Consider the following 24,837-nt stretch of genomic DNA (forward strand, 5'->3'; position numbering starts at 1 on the left):
GAGGGGGGGTGTGGATGGGTGGTGATCCTTCATAGCTATACTTCAGTTAGAACATGTATTTATGTAGTGGCCCCACTGCAACATCATCAATAATTAACACACGGCACCGGCGCAGTTACCGTAACGCTTTAAAATTGATCCGTGTTCAATTCCCACATTGTACTGTCTCCCTGTGACCACATGGGCTTTCTCCAGCCGCTCCAGTTTCCTCCCACATTCCAAGGAATGTGGGTTGTGGGCATGCTGTGTTGGCGCCGGAAGCATCGCGACACCTTGCGGGTTGCCCGGTACAGCCCTCGCACTGTGGTAGCTGTCGATGCACCTCACTGTGTGCTTCGATATACGCGTGGCAAATAAAGCCAATCCCTTCTCTGAATCTGTTAAGCGGAGAGAGAACTACTCAATCAAAAGGATTTGCATCCAGTGGAATTACACAGCACAGAAACAGGCCCTTCGGACCAACTCGTTCATGCTGGCCATGAGGCCTAGTGGCATAGTAATGCTAACAGGGCCAGTGCTCCTGGTTCAACTGCCACCACAGTCTGTAAGCAGAGTTTCCCCGTGACTGCTCGGGTGCTCCAGCTTCCTCCTGTATTCCAAAGACATGCGGGTTAGTAAGTTCATCGGTCACATGGGTGGAATTGGCTGGAAGGGCTTGTTACCGTGCCATATTCTCAATAAGAAATAAACAGCTCCATTTTGCCTACACTAGGCCTACGCGCCTCTACTCCGTTCCTACCCAAATATAGGGAATTCTGCTCTAATGTGAAAGTTATGTTCCTAATAAACCTAACATTCTAGAAAGTCCATAGGACCGTAAGATATAGGAGCAGGATTAGGTCATCAGGCCCATCGAGTCTGCTCCGCCATTCAATCATGGTTGATCCTTTCTTCCCCCTCCACAGCCCCTCTCTCTGGCCTTCTCCCCATAACCTTTGATGCTGTGGCCGGTCAAGAACCCCTGCCTTAAATGCACCCAACGACCTGGCCTCCGCAGCTGCCTGAGTTAAAAAAAAATATCCAAAAACTCACCACCGTCTGGCTAAATGAAATTTCTCTGCATCTCCATTTTAAATGAACCCCCTCCACCCTGAGGCTGTGCTCTGTGGTCCTAGACTCCCCCACCATATCTACTCTGTCTAGGCCTTCCAGCATTCGAAAGGTTTCAATGAGCTCCTCCCTCGTCCTTCTGAATTCCAGCGAGTACAGACCCAGAGCCATCAAATGTTCCTTGTATGATAACCTTTTCATTCCTGGAATCATCCTTGTGAACCTCCTCTGGACCCTCTCCAATGCCAGCACATCTTTTTCTAAGGTGATGGGCCTGAAACTGTTCACAATACTCAAGGTGAGGCCTCATCGGTGCCTTATAAAGCCTCGGCGTCACATCCCTGCTTTCCAGTAGTTGCTTCAAAGCGCAGATTTGAGCAGGTTTTCCCAGTGGTGATAGCGCCATAACTAATGTACACTGAGCAGTGAAAGTAGTCTTCCTCAACCCCACCAGTCACATTATACCTGTAGCTGTTCAACGAGGAAGAGATGATCCTTATTTGGCACGCGCACATCGAAAGGTACAATGCAATGCGTCATTTGTGTCAGCAACCAACACAATCTGGGGATGTGCTGGGGGAAGCTCTCCAGTGTGGCCACGCTCTCGGCACCGACGTAGCCAGCCGACAACTCACTAAGCCTAACTGTATGGCTTTGGACTGTGGGAGGAAACCCGTGCGGTCACAGGGAGAACGTACAAGCCCCCTACAGACAGCGGCGGGAATTGAACCCCGATCGCCAGCGCTGTGAAGCGTTACGCTAACCACGGCGCTTTCTAGCTGTATCGTAATTCTACCTGCCTCTGCTGCCTTCTGGGACAGCTCATTCCCTATACCTACCAGTGCCTGTAGAGAAATTTAAACCTCAAATCTCTGCAAAGCTGCCCTATACCCGCCATTGAATTAATAGCCCAGATGGTTCCACACCAGTCTCATTCCACCTTCTCGCCCTCTTATTTCCCTCTCCCTTGTGTATTTCTTCTTGACTTTTTGGCTCAGCCACTCCTTGCTAATGGGAGTTCCCTTTTCGACTGCTCTCCAGTAGGTGTTAGGTCAGTGGAGGGTGCTCCAGAGTGATAGTCCAAGGATTAATCTTCTTGCTTTTCATCTCTTCCAGCACCTCCTGTGGCTGCTGTACGACCTTGGACATCTAAAAAAGTGAGTGGCTGTATCATGTCTCCCTTAAAGTTCCCTGAGCAACTCTGATGGGTGCCCCGCTGTAAGTTGGCACCTAAACTGACTTCCGTTTCAGTAGCGCCTTTTACATCCCAAAGGGCGATACAGCCCACGAGGGTCAAGCTAACCTGTAGGAAACACAGCAACTGATTTACGCACAGAGAGCTCCCGCAAGCAGGTTGCTATTCTGTGTGTTGTGTAGGTATGGCTTTGTGTGTTGGATGGCAAGGCAGCGTAGCAGCTTACGGTACAGTTTACCGCCGTCTGTAAGTGTTTGTGCGCTCTCTCCGTGGGTTTCCTCTGGGTGCTCTGGTTTCCTCCCACAGACATGAGGCATACAGGGACGGTTAGTGGTTGGCGGGCGTGCCGTGTTGTGGCCAGAGGCCTGGCGACACTTGTGCTGGAGGCAGCCTGCATCCTCGGACTGCATTTGGTCCTTGGTCCAACCGCATTTCTCTCCATACTTTGCTGTACACGGGATAAATAAAGCAAATCTGGAGCTAATCTTTAAAAAGCATTTCTTATTTGCCCCTGCAGGTATCCAATGGCACTGGGAAACCTTGCAGATCTCGAGGAGCTGGAGCCCATGCCAGGGAGACCAGATCCACTGACTCTGTTTCATGAGGTTCAATCTGTTGTTTGATACCAAGATTCCCATACATTTATTAGTAAGATATTCCTGTGTTGTGTTAAAATGCCTCCACTTTTGTCTCTCAGGGTCGGGTACAAAGTAAAGTGCCCTGCTCTTCAATCCATCAGGTACTCCCAGGGCATACGTAGGGTTAGATACTCCTAAATTGTCCTTTCAAATATTCCCAGGGGTTACATACACAGTGACTCCTTACCCCCACAAGACCACAGGGAGAGGAGTCATTGTTCAAATGACCGCCACTGGTTTGTGGGGAGTATGTTGATTGCCAGAACGGACTTGCCCCCTCTCGCAGACATAGCATGGATTCAGCAGAGGCGGGTCCTGTTTGAGAAATCTACTGGAGTACTTTGAGGATGTAACGGGCACGGTGGGTAGAGGGGAACAGATGGACGTTATTTACTTGGATTTCCAGAAGGCGTTCGATAAGGTGCCACATAAAAGACCTATCCATAAGATAAGGAAGCACAGAGTTGTGGGTGATGTATTAGCTTGGAGAGAGGATCAGTTCACTAATAGAAAGCAGGGAGTTGGGATACAGGGGTGTTACTCTGGTTGGCAATCAGTGGTGAGCAGTGTCCCACAGAGGTGGGTGCTGGGCCCACAACTGTTCACGATAAACGTCAACGATCTGGAAGACGGGACCAAGTGTAGTGGATCTAAGTTTGCTGATGATACTAAATTGAGTAGACAAGCAAATTGTGCAGAAGATATGGAGAGTCTGCAGAGAGATATAGATGGGTTAAGTGAGTGGGCAAGGATCTGGCAGATGGAGTACAATGTTGGTAAATGCAAGGTCATCCACTTTGAAAGGAAAAATGGAAGATCAGATTATTATTTAAATGGTAAGAAAATTCAGCTTGCTGCTGTGCAGAGGGACTTGGGAGTGTTTGTGTATGAATCACAGAAGGTTGGTTTGCAGGTACAGCAGGCTATCAGGAAGGCAAATGGGATATTGGCCTTCATTGCGAGAGGGATTGAATTTAAGAACAGGGAGGTCATGCTGCAACTGTACAGGGGACTGGTGAGGTCGCACTTGGAGTACTGTGTGCAGTTGTGGTCCCCTTACTCGAGGAAGGGTACACTGGCTTTGGAGATGGTGCAGATGAGGTTCACCAGGTTGATTCCAGAGATGAGGGGGTTAGACTATGAGGAGAGATTGAGTCGTCTGGGACTGTACTCACTGGAATTCAGAAGAATGAGAGGGGATCTTATAGAAACATACAAAATTTTGAAAGGGATAGATAAGATAGAGGCAGGAAAGTTGTTTCCACTGGTAGGTGAAATTGGAACTAGGGGACACAGCCTCAAGATTCGGGGGAGTAGATTGAGGATGGAGATGAGGAGGAACTGTTTTTCCCAGAGAGTGGTGAATCTGTGGAATTCTCTGCCCAATGAGGCAGTGGAGGCTACCTCAGTAACTATATTTAAGACGAGGTTGGATAGATTTTTGCATAGTAGGGGAATTAAGGGTTGTGGGGAAAAGGCAAGTAGGTGGAGATGAGTCCATGGTCAGATCAGCCATGATCTTATTGAACGGCAGAGCAGGCTTGACGGGCCGGATGGCCGACTCCTGCTCCTATTTCTGATGGTCTTGTGTTCTCTCCCTCTGTCCAGTCTTCCCACTCTCCCTACCTCTCTGTCTCTCCTCTTCCTCCCCCCCCCACCCACCCTCTCTGCCTTCCCTCCCTCTCCTGCTCTCTTCTCCAGACACTCTCTCTGTCTTTTCCCCCCTCCTTCTCTGCCCCCTTTCTCTCTCTTTCTCAGTTGATGCAGTCACCACTGCCCCTCGTAGTCTGGGTACAACCACTCATTCGAGATCAAGAAGATCATGTTTGATCTTTACATGCCTTTTGTTGCACTCGAGTCGCTGATTTGATCATCTGTGTCTCGCTACCCACTATTAATTGCCTTCTCACACCACAGGGCATATCATCGGCAAAGAAGTACTACAATAATGAACACATCTATCCCTACGTCTACCTGGCCAGTTACTTCTGCCGTAACAGGAATGTGAAGGATGCCCTGGCTTCCTGGGGTGATGCAGCCACCGTCATTCAAGAGTAAGTCACCACCTTCCCTTCTACCCACCCCCCCCGTATCTTCCTCCCCCCTCCACCCTTTAACATCTTTCTCCCCCTCTTTTCCCCCTCCACCTTTCTCCTCCTGCTTCTCCCTCTCTGCATCTCCTCACTCTCCCTCCCCCTCCTTGCTACCTCTCTACCTCATCCCTTCTCCATCGGCAGTCCACCCTTCCTCCCGCTATACCTTCCCTCCTCCCTCTACCTCCCTTGTCTCCGTCCTGCTTTCGATTCCCCCCCCTCTCCCTCTCTGTCTGCATCTCCCCTCTCCCTACCCCTCTACATTTCTTAGTTCTACTGTGAGTGCCTTCAATGAAATGATTCTCGGGGCAGTCTATGGTAACATGTACGTACTTTGATCATAAATTTGAACTTCGAACTTTTGAAATGTGCACCACTAGGGGCTCAAAAGCAGCTTCTATCCCGCTGTTACAGGGCTACTGAATGGACAATAATGAAGGATTCTTGAACTCACAACCTACCTCGTCTCAGCCCCTTGCACCACTGTGCAGTACAGGGGGACAATTTCTCTGTAACTGTAACACTTTATTCTGCATTCTGTTATTGCTTTTCCCTTGTACTACCCCGATGCACCAATGTGATGAAATTATCTGTATGTACGGCATGCAAAACAACTGGTAATAGGGTAGGTGTGGGGTATGTGTGTGGCTCAAGATTTCCAGCACCTGTTGAATCACTTTTGATGATAAAGCCATAAATTTAGTTGTTTTTCTTTAATGCTTCTCTCCGGGAGGGTCTCTGAATCTCACTTTTAACCCTCTACCCCTCTGTTCCAGTTACAACTACTGCAGAGAAGATGAGGAGATTTACAAGGAGTTCTTTGATATTGCTAATGACATCATCCCGAATTTAATCAAGGAGATGGCCAGCGTAACGGAGAGCTCGGAGGAGCACGGGGACAGAGGCGCTGAAGTAAGCCCCTGAGTGGGAGGGCAGCCTTTTCACACTGTAACCGTCTTCCTGCTTCTCTGCTTGCTCACGCGGTTCTTCTCTGCTCGCTTGCGCGTCAAGGCAGCGTAGCGGTTCGCGCAACATTTCTCAGCGCGGGCTGTGCGATTGCCAACTCTGAATGTGAGGAGTTCTCCCCCTGATCATGCAGATTTCCTCCGAGTACCTCCAGTTTCCCTCCACACTCCAAAGACTCACGGGTGAGAGTTAGTAAGTTGTGGGCGTGCTACATTGGTGCTGGAAGCATGGCCCAACGCAGCCCTCACTGATTTGGTTTGACACAAGACAAATGAAACAAATCTTAATTTCAATCTGTAACGGCCTCCTACATCAAGGAGACAGGAGAAATTCAACCAGGTGAGTACATCTGGATCACATTTCAACCCAGACAGTGTGTGCAGTTTTGGTCCCCTAATCTGAGGAAAGACATTCTTGTCGTAGAGTGAGTACAAGGAAGGTTCACCAGATTGATTCCTGGGATGGCAGGACTTTCATATGACTGGATCGACTAGGCTTATACTCTCTGGAATTTAGGAGATTGAGGGGGGATCTTATTGAAACGTATAAAATTCTAAAGGGATTGGACAGGCTAGATGCAGGAAGATTGTTCCCGATGTTGGGGAAGTCCAGAACGAGGGGTCACAGTTTGAGGATAGAGGGGAAGCCTTTTAGGACCGAGATTAGGAAAAGCTTCTTCACACAGAGAGTGGTGAATCTGTGGAATTCTCTGCCACAGGGAACAGTTGAGGCCAGTTCATTGGCTATATTTAAGAGGGAGTTAGATATGGCCCTTGTGGCTAAAGGGATCAGGGGGTATGGAGGGAAGGCTGGTACGGGGTTCTGAGTTGGATGATCAGCCATGATCATACTGAATGGCGGTGCAGACTCGAAGGGCAGAATGACCTACTCCTGCACTTATTTTCTATGTTTCTATGTTTTCCCTTCCCCCAGGGAAAGTCAGTGAACCAGACATGCACTTATGACAATTCATAGGTATCCACTCGTTATTACAACTCCAAGAGGACCACAGCCTTGTCGTTGGGTTTGCAGGCTTGCGTGCCTCAAAGCCCCGGGCAGCTGTATCGGCTGGAGTCAGGGTTTTATGCTTTGACCTGTTTGGCATGGGCGACCTTACCAAGAGCCAAAGGGTAGAGGGCAGACTAAGAGTGTGTCAGCCGCTCTCCTCCTGGTTCGGGGGTTCAGCTCGGGACTAACAACTGACTGGTCAAACAAAATTGGAACAGCAGTGAAGAACCTTCCACATCTGAGTGGGACGGTACTCCTGAGTCTCCACACGGGACTTGTATGACCGACAGTAGCGAAAGCTGAGACGAAGGCTACTGACACGATGAAGGAATCCCTGAGCACCACCAGAGATGGAGGAGCTTCATTGATGCCCTAAACATCAGCAGCGTAACAGACAGTAGACGACTTGTTATGACCGAGACCAGCTTTTAATTCCAGGTGTATTTCATTTAGTACCGTGCGCTGTTTTGGTCACCTACCCACGGGAAAGATGTAAACAAGGTTGAAAGAGTACAGGGAAAATTTACAAGGATGCTGCCGGGACTGGAGGACTTGAGTTATAAGGAAAGATTGAATCAGTTAGGCCTTTATTCCTTGGAACGGAGAAGATTAAGGGCAGATTTGATCGAGGTATACAAAATTATGAGGGGTATAGATAGGGTAAATGCAAGCAGGCTTTTTCCACTGAGGGTGGGTGGGACTGCAACTCAAAGTCATGGGGTTAAGGGTGAAAGGTAAAAAGTTTCAGGGGAACATGAGGGGAAATTTCTTCGCTCAGAGGATCATGAAAGTGTGGGATGAGTTGCCAGTACAAATGGTGCAAGCGAGCTCGAATTCAACGTTGAAGAGAAGTTTGGACAGGTACATGGATGGGGAGGGGTATGGAGGGCTGGGGTCCCAGTGCAGGTTGATGGGAGTAGACAGATTAAATGGTTCAGCACGGACTAGATGGGCCAAGGGGCCTGTTTCTGTGATGTACTTTTCTATGACTCTTAATGGCCTCAATTTAAATTCCTCAACAGTCCTCCAGCTTTCCGGCTGCTTCTGCAGAAGTTTGTCCATGATCTTCACCAATTCGGGTGGCACGAAAGTATAGTGGTGACATAACACTTCACAATGTCAGCAACCCTGGTTCAGTCCCCGCTGTCTGTAAGGAGTTGTACGTTCTCCCTGTGACCGCGTGGGTTTCCTCCCACATCCAAAGATGTACGGGTTCGGTTAGTAAGCTGTGGGCACGCTGTGTTGGCACTGGTAGCCTAGTGACACTTGTGGGCTGCCCTCAGCGTATCCTCGGAGTGTGTTGGTTGTTGATGCCAACCATATGACCACAAGATATAGGAGCTATATTAGGCCATTTGGCCCATCGAGTCTACTCCATTTCATTATGGGTGATCCATTTTCCATCTCAGCCCCCAGTCTCCTGCCTCATGCCCTGACCAATCAAGAGTCTATAAATCTCTGCCTTAAATATACAGAAAGACTTGGCCTCCACAGCCGCCTGTGGCGATGAATTCCACAGATTCACCACCCTCTGGCTGAAGAAATTCCTCCTCGTCTCTGTTCTAAAAGAACGTCCTTCTATTCTGAGGCTGTGTCTTGTGGTCCTGAACTCCCTCCCACTACAGGAAACATCCGTATTTCACTGTGTGTGTTGATGTACATATGACAAATAAAACTAATCTTTAATCTAATCTTTCTCGTTAATCTATCTGCAAGGATGCCTGGTTTTATGTAAGTGCATATTGTAGCCTGCTGCTCTGTTGGGTGAAGCATTCAGTCTTATTTCTTTCTCTCTCCACAATCCAAGCTGCCTTGTGTGGTTGAGTCAAGGGATCATGTGTAACGTAGACACTGTGTGTGTGTGTCTCCCTCCCTCCCCCTCCTCTCTCCCCCCTGTGTGTGCCCCACTTTCCCAGCACCCCGCTGTCCCTCTCTCCCACTCTTTCCCCCCTCCTCCCCCCCACCCAGCTCCATCTCTCGCCCACACCCCACTCAGTATCTTGCCCCATTCCTCTCTCTCCATCTCTGTCCCCAAGGCAGTGTGCGAGTCCGAAGCACTGTACGCATCTCCTCCTCTTATTTCCCAGGGTCAGCAAGGACGGTCCGCGCCCAGCACAGCTCTGCAGGACCCCGAGAGCTTCGCCCAGTTGCTCCGCTTCTATGATGGCATCTGCAAGTGGGAAGAAGGCAGCTCCACGCCGGTCCTCCACGTAGGCTGGGCCACCTTCCTGGTTCAATCCATCAGCAAGTTCGATGGGCAGGTAATGTGCACCTCCTCCACACAAAGCACCTGACCCTTTGCTCCTCTCAAACGTGCTTCTGTTTCTTCAGGCCCTCCTGTTCCTTTCTCCCTCTCCAGTCTCCCCTTCAACACGTGTTTACTTTCCCCCATTCCCTGCAGAGGCAGACCACTGGTCAGACTGATTTTTGGTGTATCTTGAGCAGTTTTGGGCCCCATTACGTAAGAAAAGATGTGTTGACATTGGAGGCAGCCCAGAGGAGGTTCATGAGAATGATCCTGGGAATGAAAGGGTTAACACATGGGGAGCGTTTGTCAGCTCACTGGAGTTTAGAAGAATGGGGGGGGGATCTCATCGAAACATATCAAATATTGAAAGGCCTCGATAGTGGATGTGAAGAGGATGTTTCCTATAGTGGGGAGGTCTAGGACTGGGGGGCCTCAGAACAGAGATGAGGAGAATTTTTTTATATAGCTAGAGGGTGGTGAATTTGTGGAATTCATTGCCGCAGACGACTGAGGAGGCCAAGTCAGTGAATATATTTGAAGTGGAGATTGATAGGCTCTTGATTAATAAGGGCATCAAAGGTTACGGGAAGAAGGCAGGAGAATGGGATTGAGAGGGATCTTAAATCAGCCATGGTGAAGCAGACATGATGAGCTGAATAGCCTAATTCAGCTCCTATGCCTTGTGATCTTAAACCAGAGGGTAGGGATAAAGTAACCACTTCACAGCACAAAAATGATTGCTTCGTCTAAAGTGGCGTTTACTGTCACGCGTACAAACACATGTATGCGCAGGTGCGGTGAAAGTCTCACCTGGAGCAGCAATCAGGGAGACACACGGCATCACCATTAGATATTAGATTAGATTGGATTATGAGGACACGCAGTCCTCTTTTATTGTCATTTAGTAATGCACGCATTAAGAAATGATACAATGTTCCTCCAGAATGATATCACAGAAACACAAGACAAACCAAGACTAAAACTGACAAGGACCACATAATTATAACATATAGTTACAACAGTGCAAAGCAATACCGTAATTTGATAGAAGAACAAACCATGGGCACGGTAAAAAAAAAAAGTCTCAAAGTCTCTCGAAAGTCCCAACATCTCACGCAGACGGCTGAAGGGAGAAGCTCTCCCTGCCATGAGCTTCCAGCGCTGCAAACTTGCCGATGCAGCATCCTGGAAGCACCCGACCACAGTCCGACTCTGAGTCCGTCCGAAAACTCCGAGCCTCCAACCAGCCCTCTGACACCAAGCATCGAGCACCATCTCTGCTGAGCGCGTCAACCCCAGCCCTGGCCGCCAGCAACAGGCAAAGCCGAGGATTCGGGGCCTTCCCCTCCGGAGATTCAGTAGCAGCAGCAGCGAACCGGGCATTTCAGAAGTTTCTCCAGATGTTCTTACGTGCTCCTCACGTCCGTCTCCATCAAATCAGGATTGTGCACGGCCCCTATTTAACAAATACGATATCATTTCACTGAAGAGGCCGCGCACACTGCGTCACGCCGCCATCTTCTCCTCGCTCCTTCAGCCCATCGACTCTGCTTCGCCATTCAGTCATGGGCTGATCCAATTCTTCCAGCCTTCTCCCCATACCCTTTGATGCCCTGGCTAATCAAGAACCTATCTATCTCTGCCTTAAACGCACCCAGTGACTTGGCCTCCACAGGCGCTCGTGGCAACAAATTCCACTGATTTACCACCCCCTGACTGAAGTGATTTCTCTGCATCTCTGTTCTAAATGGATGTCCTTCAATCCTGAAGTCGTGCCCTCTTGTCCTAGACTCCCCTACCATGGGAAATAACTTTGCCATATTCTTGTAAGAAAGAGCAGAATTAGAACAAAACATAGTCAGTTTCAGTGCAAAGGGATCAAAAGGTGGTCGTGTATCAAAATGAATCCTGATGAGGGGTCTCAGCCTAAAACGTCGACTGTTTATTCCCCTACTGCCTGACCTGCTGGGTTCCTCCAGCATTTTGTGTGTGCGTGTATGTGTGCGTGTGTGTGTGTGTGTTTGTGTTTGTTGCTCTGGACTTCCAGCATCTGCAGAAGTCCTTGTGCTGTTGGATAGTGCTCAGCACAACTCTATTACAGCTCTGTGTGTCCCAGAGTTCGAACTTCAACCCGAGCGTCCTCTGTAAGGAGTTTGTATGTTCTCGTCCAACGTTCCAAAGACGCATCAGTTCAGAGATTAATTGATCACTGTAAATTGTCCTGCAATTAGGCTAGGGCTAAATAGGTGGGTTGCTGGGCAGTGCAGCTTATTGGGCTAGAAGAGCGCCTTTTCTGCACCGTTCCTTAAGGTTGTCATAGTCAGGTGGTATCGGGGACAAGCTCCCACTACCTATTAAATGCTCCCAATGGCGTGCGTCGCAAATGGCCTGGGCCTCCTGGCCTGCACGTTTGGCTTAGCTACTAAGCCCGGCAGAGCCGGTTCTGCTGACAGGAGAAGGTAAAGGTGGGTTACTGGTGCCCGTGGGCATGCTTGGCAGCTCATCCAGGAGAAGGAAAACTCTGATCTCAAACCTCCTCTGCTGCCTTGCAGGTGTACCCATTCATGAGGAAGGCTTCGGGAGTGAACCCTGAGGGAAAAATCCGGGGCTGGAATCCCTAAGGCAGTCCTGCGTTAACTTCAATGACTTCCATTTCACACAAAAAAAAATACTAGAGCGAAGGAGATGTCGTCCTTTTTCAAAGAAAGGGGCTTCCCTTCCTCCACCATCAATGCTGCTCTCAACCACATCTCTTCCATTTCACACGTGTCTGCTCTTATCCCATCCTCCCACTGCCCTACCAGGGATAGGGTTCCTCTTGTCCTCACCTATCACCACATCCAGCACATAATTCTCCGAAACTTCCACCACCCCCAACTGGATCCCACCATCAAACACCTCTCTCTCTCTCTTCCCTTTCCGCAGGGATTGCTCCCTACACAACTCCCTTGTCCATTCATTCTTCCCCATTGATGTTCCTCCTGCCACTTATCCTTGCAAGCGGTACAAGTGCTACACCTGCCCCTACACCTCCTCCCTCCCTACCATTCAGGGCCCCAAACAGTCTTTCCAAGTGAGGTGACACTTCACCTGTGAGTCTGTTGGGGTCATATTCTGTGTTCGGTGCTCCCGTTGTGACCTCCTGTATATCAGTGAGACCCGGCGTAGACTGGGAGACCGCTTCGCCGAGCATCACAAATGGGATCACCCAGTGGCCACCCATTATAATTCCAGTTCCCAATCCATTTCGATATGTCCATCCATGGCCTTCTCCACTGTCGGGTTAAGGCCACACTCAGGATGGAGGAACAACACCTTATCTTCCATTTGGGTAGCCTCCAACCTGATGGCATGAACATTAATTTCTCAAACTTCCAATAATGCCTCCCCCCCTCCCCCTCCCTTCACCATTTTCCATCCCTTGTCCCTCTCTCATGTTATCTCCTTGCCTGCCCATTGCCTCTCTCTGGTGCCCCTCCCACTCCCTCTTTTCCTTTCTTTCTTCCTTTCTCTTTCACTAACTTCCTAGCTCTTTGCTTCATCCCTCCCCCTCTGTTTCACTGATCGCCTGGCGTTCTTCTCTCTCCCCTTCTCCCACCTTTCAAGTCTACTCCTCGGCTTTTTTTCTCCAGTCCTGCTGAAGGGTTTCGGCCCAAAACATCGACTGTACTCTTTTCCATAGATGCTGCCTGGCCTGCTGAGTTCCTCCAGCATTTTGTCTGTGTTGCTCGGATTTCCAGCATCTGCAGATTTTCTCTTGTTTGTTGACTTCAATGCTGGTTGGCAACCCCTGGTGCCAAACTGTCTCGGCAGTTTGTCAAAGGCAGGTCGTGCCTTATGAGCCCGATTCAGTTTTTTGAGGATGTGACTAAGCACATTGACCAAGGTAGAGCCGTAGATGTAGTATATATGGATTTTAGCAAGGCATTTGATAAGGTACCCCATGCAAGGCTTATTGAGAAAGTAAGGAGGCATGGGATCCAAGGGAACATTGATTTGTGGATCCAGAACTGGCTTGCCCACAGAAGGCAAAGAGTGGCTGTAGACGGGTCATATTCTGCATGGAGGTCAGTCACCAGTGGCGTGCTTTAGGGATCTGTTCTGGGACCCCTACTCTTTGTGATTTTTATAAATGACCTGGATGAGGAAGTGGAGGGATGGATTAGTTAATTTGCTGATGACACAAAGGTTGGGGGTGTTGTGGATAGTGTGGAGGGCTGTCAGAGGTTACAACAGGACGTTGATAGGATGCAAGACTGGGCTGAGAAGTGACAAATGGAGTTCAACCCAGGTAAGTGTGAGGTGGTTCATTTTGGTAGAATATAGTATTAATGGTAAGACTGTTGGCAGTGTGGAGGATCAGAGGGATCTTAGGGTCTGAGTCCATAAGACACAAAGCAGCTGCGCAGGTTTACTCTGTGGTTAAGAAGGCATACGGTGCATTGGCCTTCATCAATTGTGGGATTGAGTTTAAGAGCCGAGAGGTAATGTTGCAGCTACATAGGACCCTGGTCAGACCCCACTTGGAGTACTATGCTCAGTTCTGGTCACCTCACTACAGGAAGGATGTGGAAACCATAGAAAGGGTGCAGGGGAGACTTACAAGGATGTTGCCTGGATTGGGGAGCATGCCTTATGAGAATAGGTTGAGTGAACTCAGCTTTTTCTCCTTGAGCCACGGAGGATGAGAGGTGACCTGATAGAGGTGTACAAGATCATGAGAGGCATTGATCGTGTGGATAGTCAGAGGCTTTTTCCCAGGGCTGAAGTGGCTAGCACAAGAGGGCATAGTTTTAAGGTGCTTGGAAGTAGGTACAGAGGAGATGTCAGGGGTAAGTTTTTTTTATGCAGAGAGTGGTGAGTGCGTAGAATGGGCTGCCGGTGACGGTGGTGGAGGTGGAAACGATAGGGTCTTTTAAAGAGACTTCTGGATGGCTACGTGGAGCTTAGAAAAATAGAGGGCTATCGGTAGTTCTAAGGTTTGGCACAGCTTTGTGGGCCGAAGGGCCTGTATTGTGCTGTAGGTTTTCTATGTTTCTAAAAATGGAACACGCACATCGACCTGACCCCTCAAATCCCCCCACCCCTGTAAATAAAAAAAAATGAGAAGAATCAGACAAAAACACAGAATGTAGAAGACTATAAAACTGGGGAAAAAAGTCCATAGTCCAAGTTCAGATCCGAAACACAGAAAACCTGGGTAGCGTTCCCCAGCAGGCCACACAGGCTTCCCTCTCCGACAGCAGGGCAATCCCACCAGCAATCAAGATGAAGGGCTATGTAGGAGAGAAGGGTTAGATCTTGGAGAAGGTTAAAAGGTTGGCACAGTACCATGTGCCAAGGGGGCTTGTGCCACGCTGTAATGCCGTTTGTCCTTAGCATCTCAACGCCATGCGGGTGAGAGTCTGTATTCGGAGTTCCGAAGGATGAGGAGGAAATCTGATTGGAACTTACCGAATACTGAAAGGCTGGCTAGAGTGGTCGTGGAGATGATAGACTCCTCCATCCGTAGAGAAGTCTCGAACTAGAGGGCACAGCCTCAGAATAGATGGACGTCTCTTTAGAGCAGAGATGAGGAGCAACTTCTTAAGCCAGAGGGTGGTGAATCTGTTACTTGTTTCACAGAAGGCAGAGATTAATAGTATATTTTGGACATTTTGATAGTATACTTAAAAGGATTTTGATTGGTAAGGGGGCTCAGGGTCACAGGGAGAATGAGGTTGGAAAAAATATGGATACGGTAGCGTAATGCAATTACAGCGCCAGTGATCTGTGTTCAATGGCAGCTGCTGTATTTAAGGAGTTTGTACGTCTTCCCCGAGACCGTGCGAGTTTCCTCAGGGTGCTCCAGTTTCCTCCAACATTTACGGGTTAGTCGGTTAAGTGTTCACATGGGTATAATTGGATGGCAGTGGCTGGATGGGCCGAAAGGCTCGCTAATGTGCTGTATCTCTAAATAAACCTTACTATCGAAAGCATAGTATGGGCCGAATGGCCTGATTGTGCTCCTAAATCTAATGGGGTTAAGGAGTTGATTCGCCCCCCCCCAAATGTGAGTGAATGGTAGAATCTGAGGAGAGTAGGAATGTAAAAAGGGATTGAAATGAGATCAGTGTAATAGGGTTAGCACTGACTCAGAGGGCCAAAGGGCCTGCAGGAGGTCGGGGAGATGCTTTCCCTCCCTTCACCGTCTGAGTGACACCTCTGTCTCTGCCCTAGGTGCGGCACAAGGTGACGATCATCGTGAAGGACGCGGAGGCGAACGAGGACGACGACCAGCACAGCGATGACTCGCGGGACGCCCGGCGCCGGGGGCCCCGCCGCGAGTCCAAGGCCGAGGAGCCGCCCCCCGCCAAGAAGTTCCAGGCAGAGAAAGTGGTGGAGCGCCGGCGATCGGCCCCCACCCAGCGGGCGGCGCCCCCTCCAGCCCCCACTCCCACTACCCCCCTTCCCCCTGCCCCTGCCCCCACGGGTCCCTGCGTCACCTTCCACAGCGAGAAGATGAAGGGCATGAAGGAGCTGCTGACGGCCCTGAAGATCAACTCGAGCGCCATCAAACTGCAGCTCACCGCCCAGTCCCAGGTCCAGATGAAAAAGCAGAAACACAGCTCGGCCAGCGACTACACTCTCTCCTTCCTGAAGAGGCAACGCAAGTCCCTCTGAAAGCGTAGGTTGGGGGGGGGGGGGTTAGTGGAGAGAGATGGGTTGAGAGAGGAGGGGAGTGAGTGAAAGAGGGGTGGAGGGACAGAGAGTGAAGGGTGGGAGAAGGACGGAGTGGGAGTGAAGTGGGACAGACAAATGGGGAGAGAGTGAAGGGTGGGACAGACAAGTGGGGAGAGAGTGAAGGGTGGGACAGACAAACGGGGAGAGAGTGAAGGGTGGGACAGACAAGTGGGGAGAGAGTGAAGGGTGGGACAGACGAGGGGGAGAGAGTGAAGGGTGGGACAGACGAGGGGGAGAGAGTGAAGGGTGGGACAGGCAAATGGGGAGAGAGTGAAGGGTGGGACAGACGAGGGGGAGAGAGTGAAGGGTGGGACAGGCGAGGGGGAGAGAGTGAAGGGTGGGACAGACGAGGGGGAGAGAGTGAAGGGTGGGACAGATGAGGGGGAGAGAGTGAAGGGTGGGATAGACAAATGGGGAGAGAGTGAAGGGTGGGACAGACAAGTGGGGAGAGAGTGAAGGGTGGGATAGACAAACGGGGAGAGAGTGAAGAGTGGGACAGATGAGGGGGAGAGAGTGAAGGGTGGGATAGACAAACGGGGAGAGAGTGAAGGGTGGGACAGATGAGGGGGAGAGAGTGAAGGGTGGGACAGATGAGGGGGAGAGAGTGAAGGGTGGGATAGACAAGCAGGGAGAGAGTGAAGGGTGGGACAGACGAGGGGAGAGGTGAAGGGTGGGACAGACGAGGGGGAGAGAGTGAAGGGTGGGACAGACAAGAAGGGAGAGAGTGAAGGGTGGGACAGACAAGAGGGGAGAGGTGAAGGGTGGGACAGACGAGGGGGAGAGAGTGAAGGGTGGGACAGACGAGGGGAGAGAGTGAAGGGTGGGACAGACGAGGGGGAGAGAGTGAAGGGTGGGACAGACGAGGGGAGAGAGTGAAGGGTGGGACAGACGAGGGGAGAGAGTGAAGGGTGGGATGGGGAGAGGGTGGAAGAAAGGGCTAGAGGTTCAGGGACAGAGAGCATGAAATCAATAGGGCAAAGTCAACCCAGGGAGGGAGAGGGAGTGAAGGCGGGGGGTGTGGGAAAGATTCAGGATGGGGAGACGGGGATAACCAGCTGCCCTTTTTCTGCGGATGATCTGGAGGTGATTTTGCAGTGCCATCCTCTCTGGTTAGGTGCTGATCATTCCCAGCCAGGAGACCTCTGTGAGGCCCCTTGGCTTGTGCTGGGGAAGAGTACAGTGACTAGCCTTTGGAGCCAAAGTTGGTAGTTAGAGTTGCCCCTTCCACCCAACCCCGAAAACACTGGACTCAAGACAAAGGAGCCTCTTCCACACCGCCCGCCTGCCATTCCCCAATAACACTGGACTCGAGACCAAGGAACCCTCTCCCAACACTTGAAGCCATCCAGCTGTTGCTAACCGGCTTGTATCTGGGTGGAGCTGTCCCCTTTCCACCCCAGCCCAGGGGTCCCTGCCAGCTCGGCACCACCCACCCACATCACTGCCTGTTGCTGGGCCGGTAATAATCAGCAGTGCCCCACAAGCAAACCGAAGCTGGCTGGGCTGAAGTTCACCTCTGGTGAGGGCCGCTGGGAACCAGGTTTCGGATCCCCTGGGGGCACAGCCCTTTAATTCGTCCTCCAGGATTTGCTCGCTTTGTATTCTCAGTCTGTGAATAATGTTTTGTAAAATAGAATTTGTATTGAAAGAAAGTCACGTGTCCTAAATCGATGAATGATCTCCTGATCCCTGCACAGCTTCGCCGTGTGGCTATCGACAGACCCAAACCCGTCTCGTTCTGGGGGAGCCGCAGAAATTTCTCCCCGAGTCACTGAGATGGTGTTCGTCAGCTGGACAAGAGCTGTAACCTTGGGGGTCTTCCAAAACGTTGCAGTCCGTTTCATTTCGCGTCAGCGGCCAACGCTGTCCGAGGGTGGAGGCAGCCCGCAAAGTGTCACGTGATGTAATTGGCCCAATTACGTGTGCGTGCATAGTTGTAGGGAAAGGCGGCAGGTGCTGCTGTTCAATGTCCTGGTGAAGGTCTCAAAACGAAGTCCCTCCATGGATGATCTGCTGAGTCCCTCCAACGTTGTGTGTGTTGGCCAATGCACCATGCTGGCTCTCCCTGTCCATGATAAGGATTAAACTTACTTACGGCCTGTTACTCCGCTGGCATTTAGGGCAGACATGAAGATCCTCCATCGGTAGTAGGATTCTTCATTGCTGTTTCCGTTTTTTAAAAACTTGAGCAGTTAGGGTTGTTAGCCCTGAGCTGAACCCCAAAACTGGGGGACTGGTGGACCACTCTACCCTCTGACCTGTTGGGCGTGGGTGACTCTACCAGGAGCCAAAGCATAAAGCCCTGTCTCCAGCCAACGTAGCTGAACCGGGCCATTGAGGCGCGCAGGCCTCCAAGTTCTATGACAAGGTTGTGGCCCCGTTGGATTAAAGATTAGATTAGCTTTATTTGTCACATGTATGTCGAAGAGTGCAGTGACCGCTGTCGTTTTGCGTCAAATACCGACACGGCCCGGGGATGTGCCAGGAAGCAGCCTGCAACTGTTGCCCTACTTCCAGTGCCGACCTTAGCAGACCCACAACTTGATAACCTGTACGTCTTTGGAGGAAACTGGAGCACCCAGAAGGAAACTCACATGGTCACGGGGAGAACGTACAAACTCCTTCCAGTCAGCGGCAGGAATTGAACCTCGACCGGCGATGGCCATGTAAATGTCCCCACCACACTCCTCCCTGAAGGGGCAGTTTAACCCCTGTCTGTTAACATCATTACAAAAGCCAAATCAAAATAACAGAGTGCGTTTCAAAGTCCCGCAGTTGAATTTGACCTCATCTCCTAAGATGGAGGTATCATATTTCTAAACAGTGGTTCCAAGTGCGACCAGAAGATGCAGGTTTCTTTGCCACATGTACATGGAGACGTACGGTGAAACATGTTGTTTGTGTTAAGGATGTGCTTTTGGGGCCTCCCTCAAGTGTCGGCACACATTCCATTGCCAACTTAGTATGTCCACCATGTTAGGCAGAACACAGCAAGCAACGACAATGAAACAGGCCCCTTTCCTCCCTCCCACGCACACATGGACAACCCAGGCCTCCAGTATCCGGGCTTTGGGTTCCAGGCTTCTAATCGGAAGTGGATGTGGAGAGGATGTTGCCAATAGTTGGAGAGTCCAGGACGAGAAAGCACAACCTTCGAATAGGACATCCCTTTTAGAACAGGAATTCTTTTGGCCAGGGGGTGATAAGTCTGTGAAATTCATTGCGATAGATGGCTGTGGAGGCCACGCCTTTGGGTATATTTAAAGCAGAGGTTGATTGGTAAGGGTGTCAAAGGTCATGAGGAGATTGGGCTTGTGAGGGAAAATAAATCAGCCATGATGGAATAGTGGAGCAGATTCGATGGGCTGAATGGCCTAATTCTGCTCCTGTGTCTTATGGTCAATCCTCAGGTTCCATCTTCAGTATTGACGGGACCCCGAACTCCAGGCTCAAGCTGCGGGCCTGCTGGCTCACGGACCCTCGCGCCCCCTGCTCACGTGGACATCCTCTCCACAGCCCACCTGCAAGATCAGAGGTTCTTGCCAGGAACAGTGTGGGTAATGACTTCCCAAGGCATGCAGTTTAGATGATGCTGTCAATTGACTTCAGGCCTAATGCTATGGGATCCAGCATTATCATGCTGTGGCTGTTCTAAGGCAGTGATTACGGGAATTTGCTCAGGACATTATGGCAGTGGCTATCTAGCTGGCTAGACATGGGTGCCTCTGCTGCCAGGCCCTGGTAAGAGAGAGAGAGAAGGATAGAGAAAGATATATAGCGATAGAGACAGACAGGCAGCCAGAGAGAGAGAAACAGAAAGACAGGCAGGCAGAAATAAAGAGAACAAGCAGACAGGGACGGAGGAGACAGAGAAAAAAAGACGATGTTCGTTTCGAACAGACCAGCCTCAAGGTGTCACACTCACACGAGCAGGAGGATAAGAAACTACCTTGCCTTTGTGACCGCACATGACAGGAACAGGAAAAGAGAGATTGATCACAGCGAGAGAGTTTCAGCCGCCCGATGCTGGAGAGCCTTTGAGCGCGAGGGGCCCAGTTTGGTGTGAGGAGCGCTGGTCGCCACCAGGTCAAGAGGGAAGGGAAACGAACGGAGCGGGATCTGGGCGCCTCAGCGATCAGGCAGGAACGCTAGCTCCCCGGGATGATGAACAGTGTGTTTTACGATGCCCCCAATCTGGAGCAGATGATCTCGAACAAAAACCCCCTGGACGAGTTCGAGCTGATCCAGCGGATTGGAAGTGGCACATACGGCGATGTCTTTAAGGTCTGGCTACGTTCACCTTTGCAAATCTCCCTTGCTGAAAGCAGAAGTACGCATCTCTGTCTCCTGTTGTTTCCCCTCAGCTTCCTCCGGCTGTATCTGGTGTTTAAACAGAGATGCGTGGGATATTTTGGTGTTAGAGCCACGAGACTTTTTCCTGTGGTGCTTTGGATCTGTTTTAAAATGTACTCTGTTAGCATGGTGAATGTACAGTAGGGGCTTCCTGATCCATAAAACGAGAGCAGAATCGGGCCATTCAGCCCGTTCAGTCGCCACTAGTGGTAGGAAACAGTCTACGCCGTTATTCCTTCAACCAAACCCTTCAAGATCAGGTTTTCTGTCGTCTCAACCGTATACCACCAAACAAAACAATGCACAGCACGGTATATTTAACTCAAACACAAAACACTCTGAGTATTATCACCACATATCAATTAACAATTTATAAGATGCATTTCCGACATAAGTTCAAAAGGTAAACAGTATGCTTGGTGGTGGCAGGCAATTTGCAAGTCTCACGGCCTGGGGCTGCTCCCCATCCCAACAGTCCTTGTCAGGACACACCACAACTAACAAATGCACTGACTAAAAGTCTGCACGCATGGTGACAAAAACGTTTGCAAGTAAATTGCCACAATCGGAGAGCAACTCAATCCGATCATCAATTAACCAACCCACACATTTCCCAAGTCGTTTCCAGTTCTTGCCCTGATGCTAGGATATACCTCATGCCTGATGGTACGGGGTGACTTTGAAGGAATAAAAGCATAGATTATTTTCTACATGGGGAGCGAATTCAGAAATCAGAGGTGCAAAGGGGACTTGGGAGTTGTAGAATTCCCCATAATGTTTACTTGCAGATTGAGTCGGTGGTAAGGAAGGCAAATGTAATGTTAGAGAACTAGAATTTAAAAGCAAGGATGTAATACCGAGGTTTTGGTTAGATTACACTTGTAGTATTGTGAGCCATTTTGGACCTCTTATCTAAGAAAGGATCTGCTGATCACGGCCGAGTTATTTTCCATCTAAGCCCCATTCTCCTGCCTTCACCCTGTAACTTTTGACCCTTACACCCCTTCTTGAGTCGAAATTGTTCCCATGGAGAAACCACAAAGGGTAGAGGGGGCACCAAACTGTTGGAAGGGCAGGGTAGAGGGAGGGGCAGTGAGGAAGGAGTGCTGCATTGTCAGAGGGGCGGTTCGTTTCGAGACAACTGGAATATAAAAGCAGACGTAACACCAAGGCTTTATAAAGGCCGCACTTGGGTGTATTGTGAGTACCTTGGTCCCTCCACAGTGCTAAGAAAAATAACAAAATTGGACTCTGTACCTAAGCGTTGGGAACAGGCGATCAGAACCCAGTTTTGACCAGCATGGAGAGAGGTGGAGAGATTTTGGGAGGGACTTCCAGAACCAGGTCTGGAGGCTTCCATGCCTCAGTGACTATATTGGCTGGAGTCAGGGCTTTCTGCTTTGGCTCGTGATAGGGTCACTCGTGGCCAAACAGGTGAAAGGGCAGAGAGCAGACTAGTTAAAAAATGGTTTCAGAAGCAGTGATGCAGAACCCTTCTCTATCTGTGTGCGACGGTATGAGCAGACAGAGATGGAGGACCTTCATTGCTGCCCTAAATGCCAGCAAGTTCCAGAGCTGGAGTTGCCGGCTTCCGAAGGCACGTTTCCCCCCCCCCCCCAACAGCAGAACGATGGGGAGTGGGATCCACTAGGGGCACGTTGGGGAATAGGACGGCGTGACTGCCTGGCGTCAGTGTGGTGTGAAAGTTACTTTCAGCCCAGGTCTGGCTGTATTCGGATGTAGCTTGCTGGTCAGTCCAGAGGCCAGAGGCCCAACGTCTGCAAGTCCGGGGCCAAGGGCCGGCGTCCCAGAGACACCCGGCCTGGGGTCAGAGGCCTGTCTGCATGTGTCAGTGGGGTGGGGGAGAGATAGTGTCTGGGTTTGCTGTTGTTTTCTTATTCAAAGCTCAAAGTAAGTTTTCTTATCAGAGTACACGTATATCACCACATACAACCCTGAAATTCATTTTCCTGCAGGCATACTCAGCAAATCCATAGAATAGTAACACTAAACAGGATCACTGAAAGATCAACCAGAGTGCAGAAGACAACAAACTCTGCAAATGCAAATATCAATAAATAACGAGAGCATGAGATGAAGAGTCCTTAAAGTGAGATCACTGGTTGTGGGACAATCTCAGTGGATGGGCAAGTGAGTGTGGTTATCCCCTTTTGTTCAAGAGCCTAATGGTTGAGGGGTAGTAACTGTTCCTGAACCTGGTGGTACAAGTCCTGAGGCTCTTGTACCTTCTACCTGATGGCACCAGTGAGAAGAGAGCATGGTGGGTGGTGGGGATCTCTGATGATGGATGCTGCTTTCCTACGACAGCGTTTCATGTAGATGTGCTCACTGGTTGGGAGGGCTTGCTGGGCTGAATCCACCATCTTCTGTAGGACTTTCTGCTCAAAGGCGTCGGTGTGATGCAGCCGGTCAGTATGCCCTGCTGTTGTTTGTGCTGTTCTGCCGAGCATTGTGGGATTGCTATGTTGGCGTCTGAATGCGTGGCGACACTTGCAGGCTGCCCCCAGCACACTCCTAGCTTGCGTTGGTTGTTAATGCAAACAACGCATTTCCTGCACGTTTCGATGTACATGTGATAAATCTGAAACTGGGGGGAGGGAGGAAATGCTGTGACACTGATTTTAAACTGTTCAGGAACCCAGAGTAGGTCAGGGGATGACTGATGAGTTGGGACGTGTGTCATATAGAGTTTATTTTCAGTGCACAAGAATGCTGAGGCACAGATACGAGAAAATTTACAGCAGCATTGCAGAAAGCACACAGAATATAGATTATACCAGGCAGAGCAGCAGTACAGCACAGACTAGATGGGCCAAAGGGCCTGTTTCTGTGCTGTAGTGATCTATGGCTCTGTTCAGTCGTACAGTGTGGCAAAGGAACTGCAAAAACAAGAACAAAGCGCTGGAGGAACTCAGCAGGCCAGGCAGCATCTATAGAAATAAAAAGTACAGTCGACATTTTGGGCCGAAACCCTTCGGCAGGAGTGAAGAAACATAGTTGAAGAGTAGGTTTAAAAGGTGCGGGGAGGGGAGAGAGACATACCAGGTGATAGGTGAAACCTGGAGGGGGAGGGTTGAAGTAAAGAGCTTGGAAGTCGGTTGGTGAAAGAGATAGAAGGCCATGGAAGAAAGAATAATGGAGAAGGAGTCGATGGGTGGGCAAGGAGATAAGGTGAAAGAGGGAAAAGGGAATGGGAAATGGTGAAGGGGAGCATTACCGGAAGTTTGAGAAATCGATGTTCATGCCATCAAGTTGGGGGCTGCCCAAACAGAATATAAGGCATTGTTTCTCCAACCTAAGTGTGCCCTCATCACGACAGTGGGGGAGGCATGGATGGGCATATCGAAACGGAAAGCAGCTACTGGGGGATCTAGCGCACGGAACAGCATCTGCAGGTTTTCTCTTGTTTGCAAAAACAGGACTTCAGTGCAAATCGAAGACATAATAAGAGACAAGACCTTGGTAGTCTGTTGCCGAGTTAGTGGCTAGGGTCCTGCAGCTTGATTGTGGGGAAAGTAGCTGTTCCTGAACCTGGTGTGGGAAGCTTCAGGCTTCGATACCTCCTTCCCCAAGGTTACTCACTTGAGCCCATCACCCCCACTGGGGCATGGACCACTGACAACAGCTCGCCAGAGTCCACTGCCCTGGGCCAGGGTTTCATTTTTGGGCAAAAATCCTCCTCCTCCAAAGGACAAGGTCCTTGGAGCTTCTGTTGGTGTTTCTGTGGCTCAGGCTCTTTAACGGGATAGGGTGGATGCCCTCCTCCTTTCACAGCCAGCCTTGGGCCCGTCTGTGGCGGAGTTCAAATGCAGCCAGACTTGGACAATACACAGGTCCCGGGCTGTGTACCTACCAACCAAGTCCGTCTCTGGACCGTGGGAGGAAACCCACGCGGTCACGGGGATAACGTATGACCTCCTGCCAGGCAGTGTCGGGAATCGAACCCGGGTCGCCTGCACTGTAAACCGTTGTGCTAACCACTAACGCTACCGTGCTGCCCCGCCCCGGACAATTTCAATTGCAGCTGAGCTCACCGCGGCAGCCGCAGCGTTTCCCAGCTGGCGACAGAGCGCAGAGGTAAACCCGCTGGAGCACCAGCACCTCTGGGTGGGCTCGAACCACCGGGCTAAGATGGACGCTGGTGGTGGTGGGGAAAGTCCTGAGCCTATGAAGGACTGGGCTACGTCCAGCTCCTCCCTGCATCCACCAATGGACTCTGGGGAGATTGCAATCGTTCAAATTCCACTAAAGCTGAACGTATCCCCCAGGAGGCAGCATTAGCTGCTGCGTAGGCATAGAAACTGGGGCACACGCCACCGACTGAAGACCTTGGAGCATTTGGACATTTGAATGAATGCCTTAGTCCTGCATGTTGACCTACAGCAACTGGTGTAGGAGAGGAGCTGACCTCAGCAGTATTCACTGAAGGTTCACTTGCAGGTTGAGTCAGTGGTGAGGGAGGCCCAGATGCAACGGTGACGTTATTTCAAGAGGACTAGCAAGGAGGCTTTATAAAAACATTCACGAGGCTGCATTTGGAGT

The 24,837-nt window shown here is 50.4% G+C and overlaps 2 protein-coding genes across 3 annotated transcripts in view; both read left to right on the top strand.

Annotated features, from left to right (window-relative positions):
• men1 (multiple endocrine neoplasia I) overlaps positions 1-15,876 on the top strand; it is a 31,058-nt gene extending 15,182 nt beyond the window's left edge. For both annotated transcript variants that reach the window (XM_072245683.1, XM_072245684.1), the window contains exons 5-10: positions 2,167-2,207; positions 2,763-2,850; positions 4,801-4,937; positions 5,753-5,888; positions 9,038-9,211; positions 15,418-15,876. In XM_072245683.1, the coding sequence (XP_072101784.1) occupies positions 2,167-2,207; positions 2,763-2,850; positions 4,801-4,937; positions 5,753-5,888; positions 9,038-9,211; positions 15,418-15,861 (1,020 nt within the window). In that variant the 3' untranslated portion in view covers positions 15,862-15,876. The remainder of the gene's footprint in view (positions 1-2,166; positions 2,208-2,762; positions 2,851-4,800; positions 4,938-5,752; positions 5,889-9,037; positions 9,212-15,417) is intronic.
• A 4,029-nt stretch (positions 15,877-19,905) lies between these two features.
• Positions 19,906-24,837, top strand: part of map4k2 (mitogen-activated protein kinase kinase kinase kinase 2) — an 86,040-nt gene continuing 81,108 nt past the window's right edge. Inside the window, exon 1 of the mRNA XM_072245975.1 lies at positions 19,906-20,205. Within this exon, the coding sequence (XP_072102076.1) occupies positions 20,083-20,205 (123 nt within the window). The 5' untranslated portion in view covers positions 19,906-20,082. The remainder of the gene's footprint in view (positions 20,206-24,837) is intronic.

Source organism: Mobula birostris, chromosome 28 (genome assembly GCF_030028105.1).
Source record: "Mobula birostris isolate sMobBir1 chromosome 28, sMobBir1.hap1, whole genome shotgun sequence".
Lineage (NCBI taxonomy): Eukaryota > Metazoa > Chordata > Chondrichthyes > Myliobatiformes > Myliobatidae > Mobula > Mobula birostris.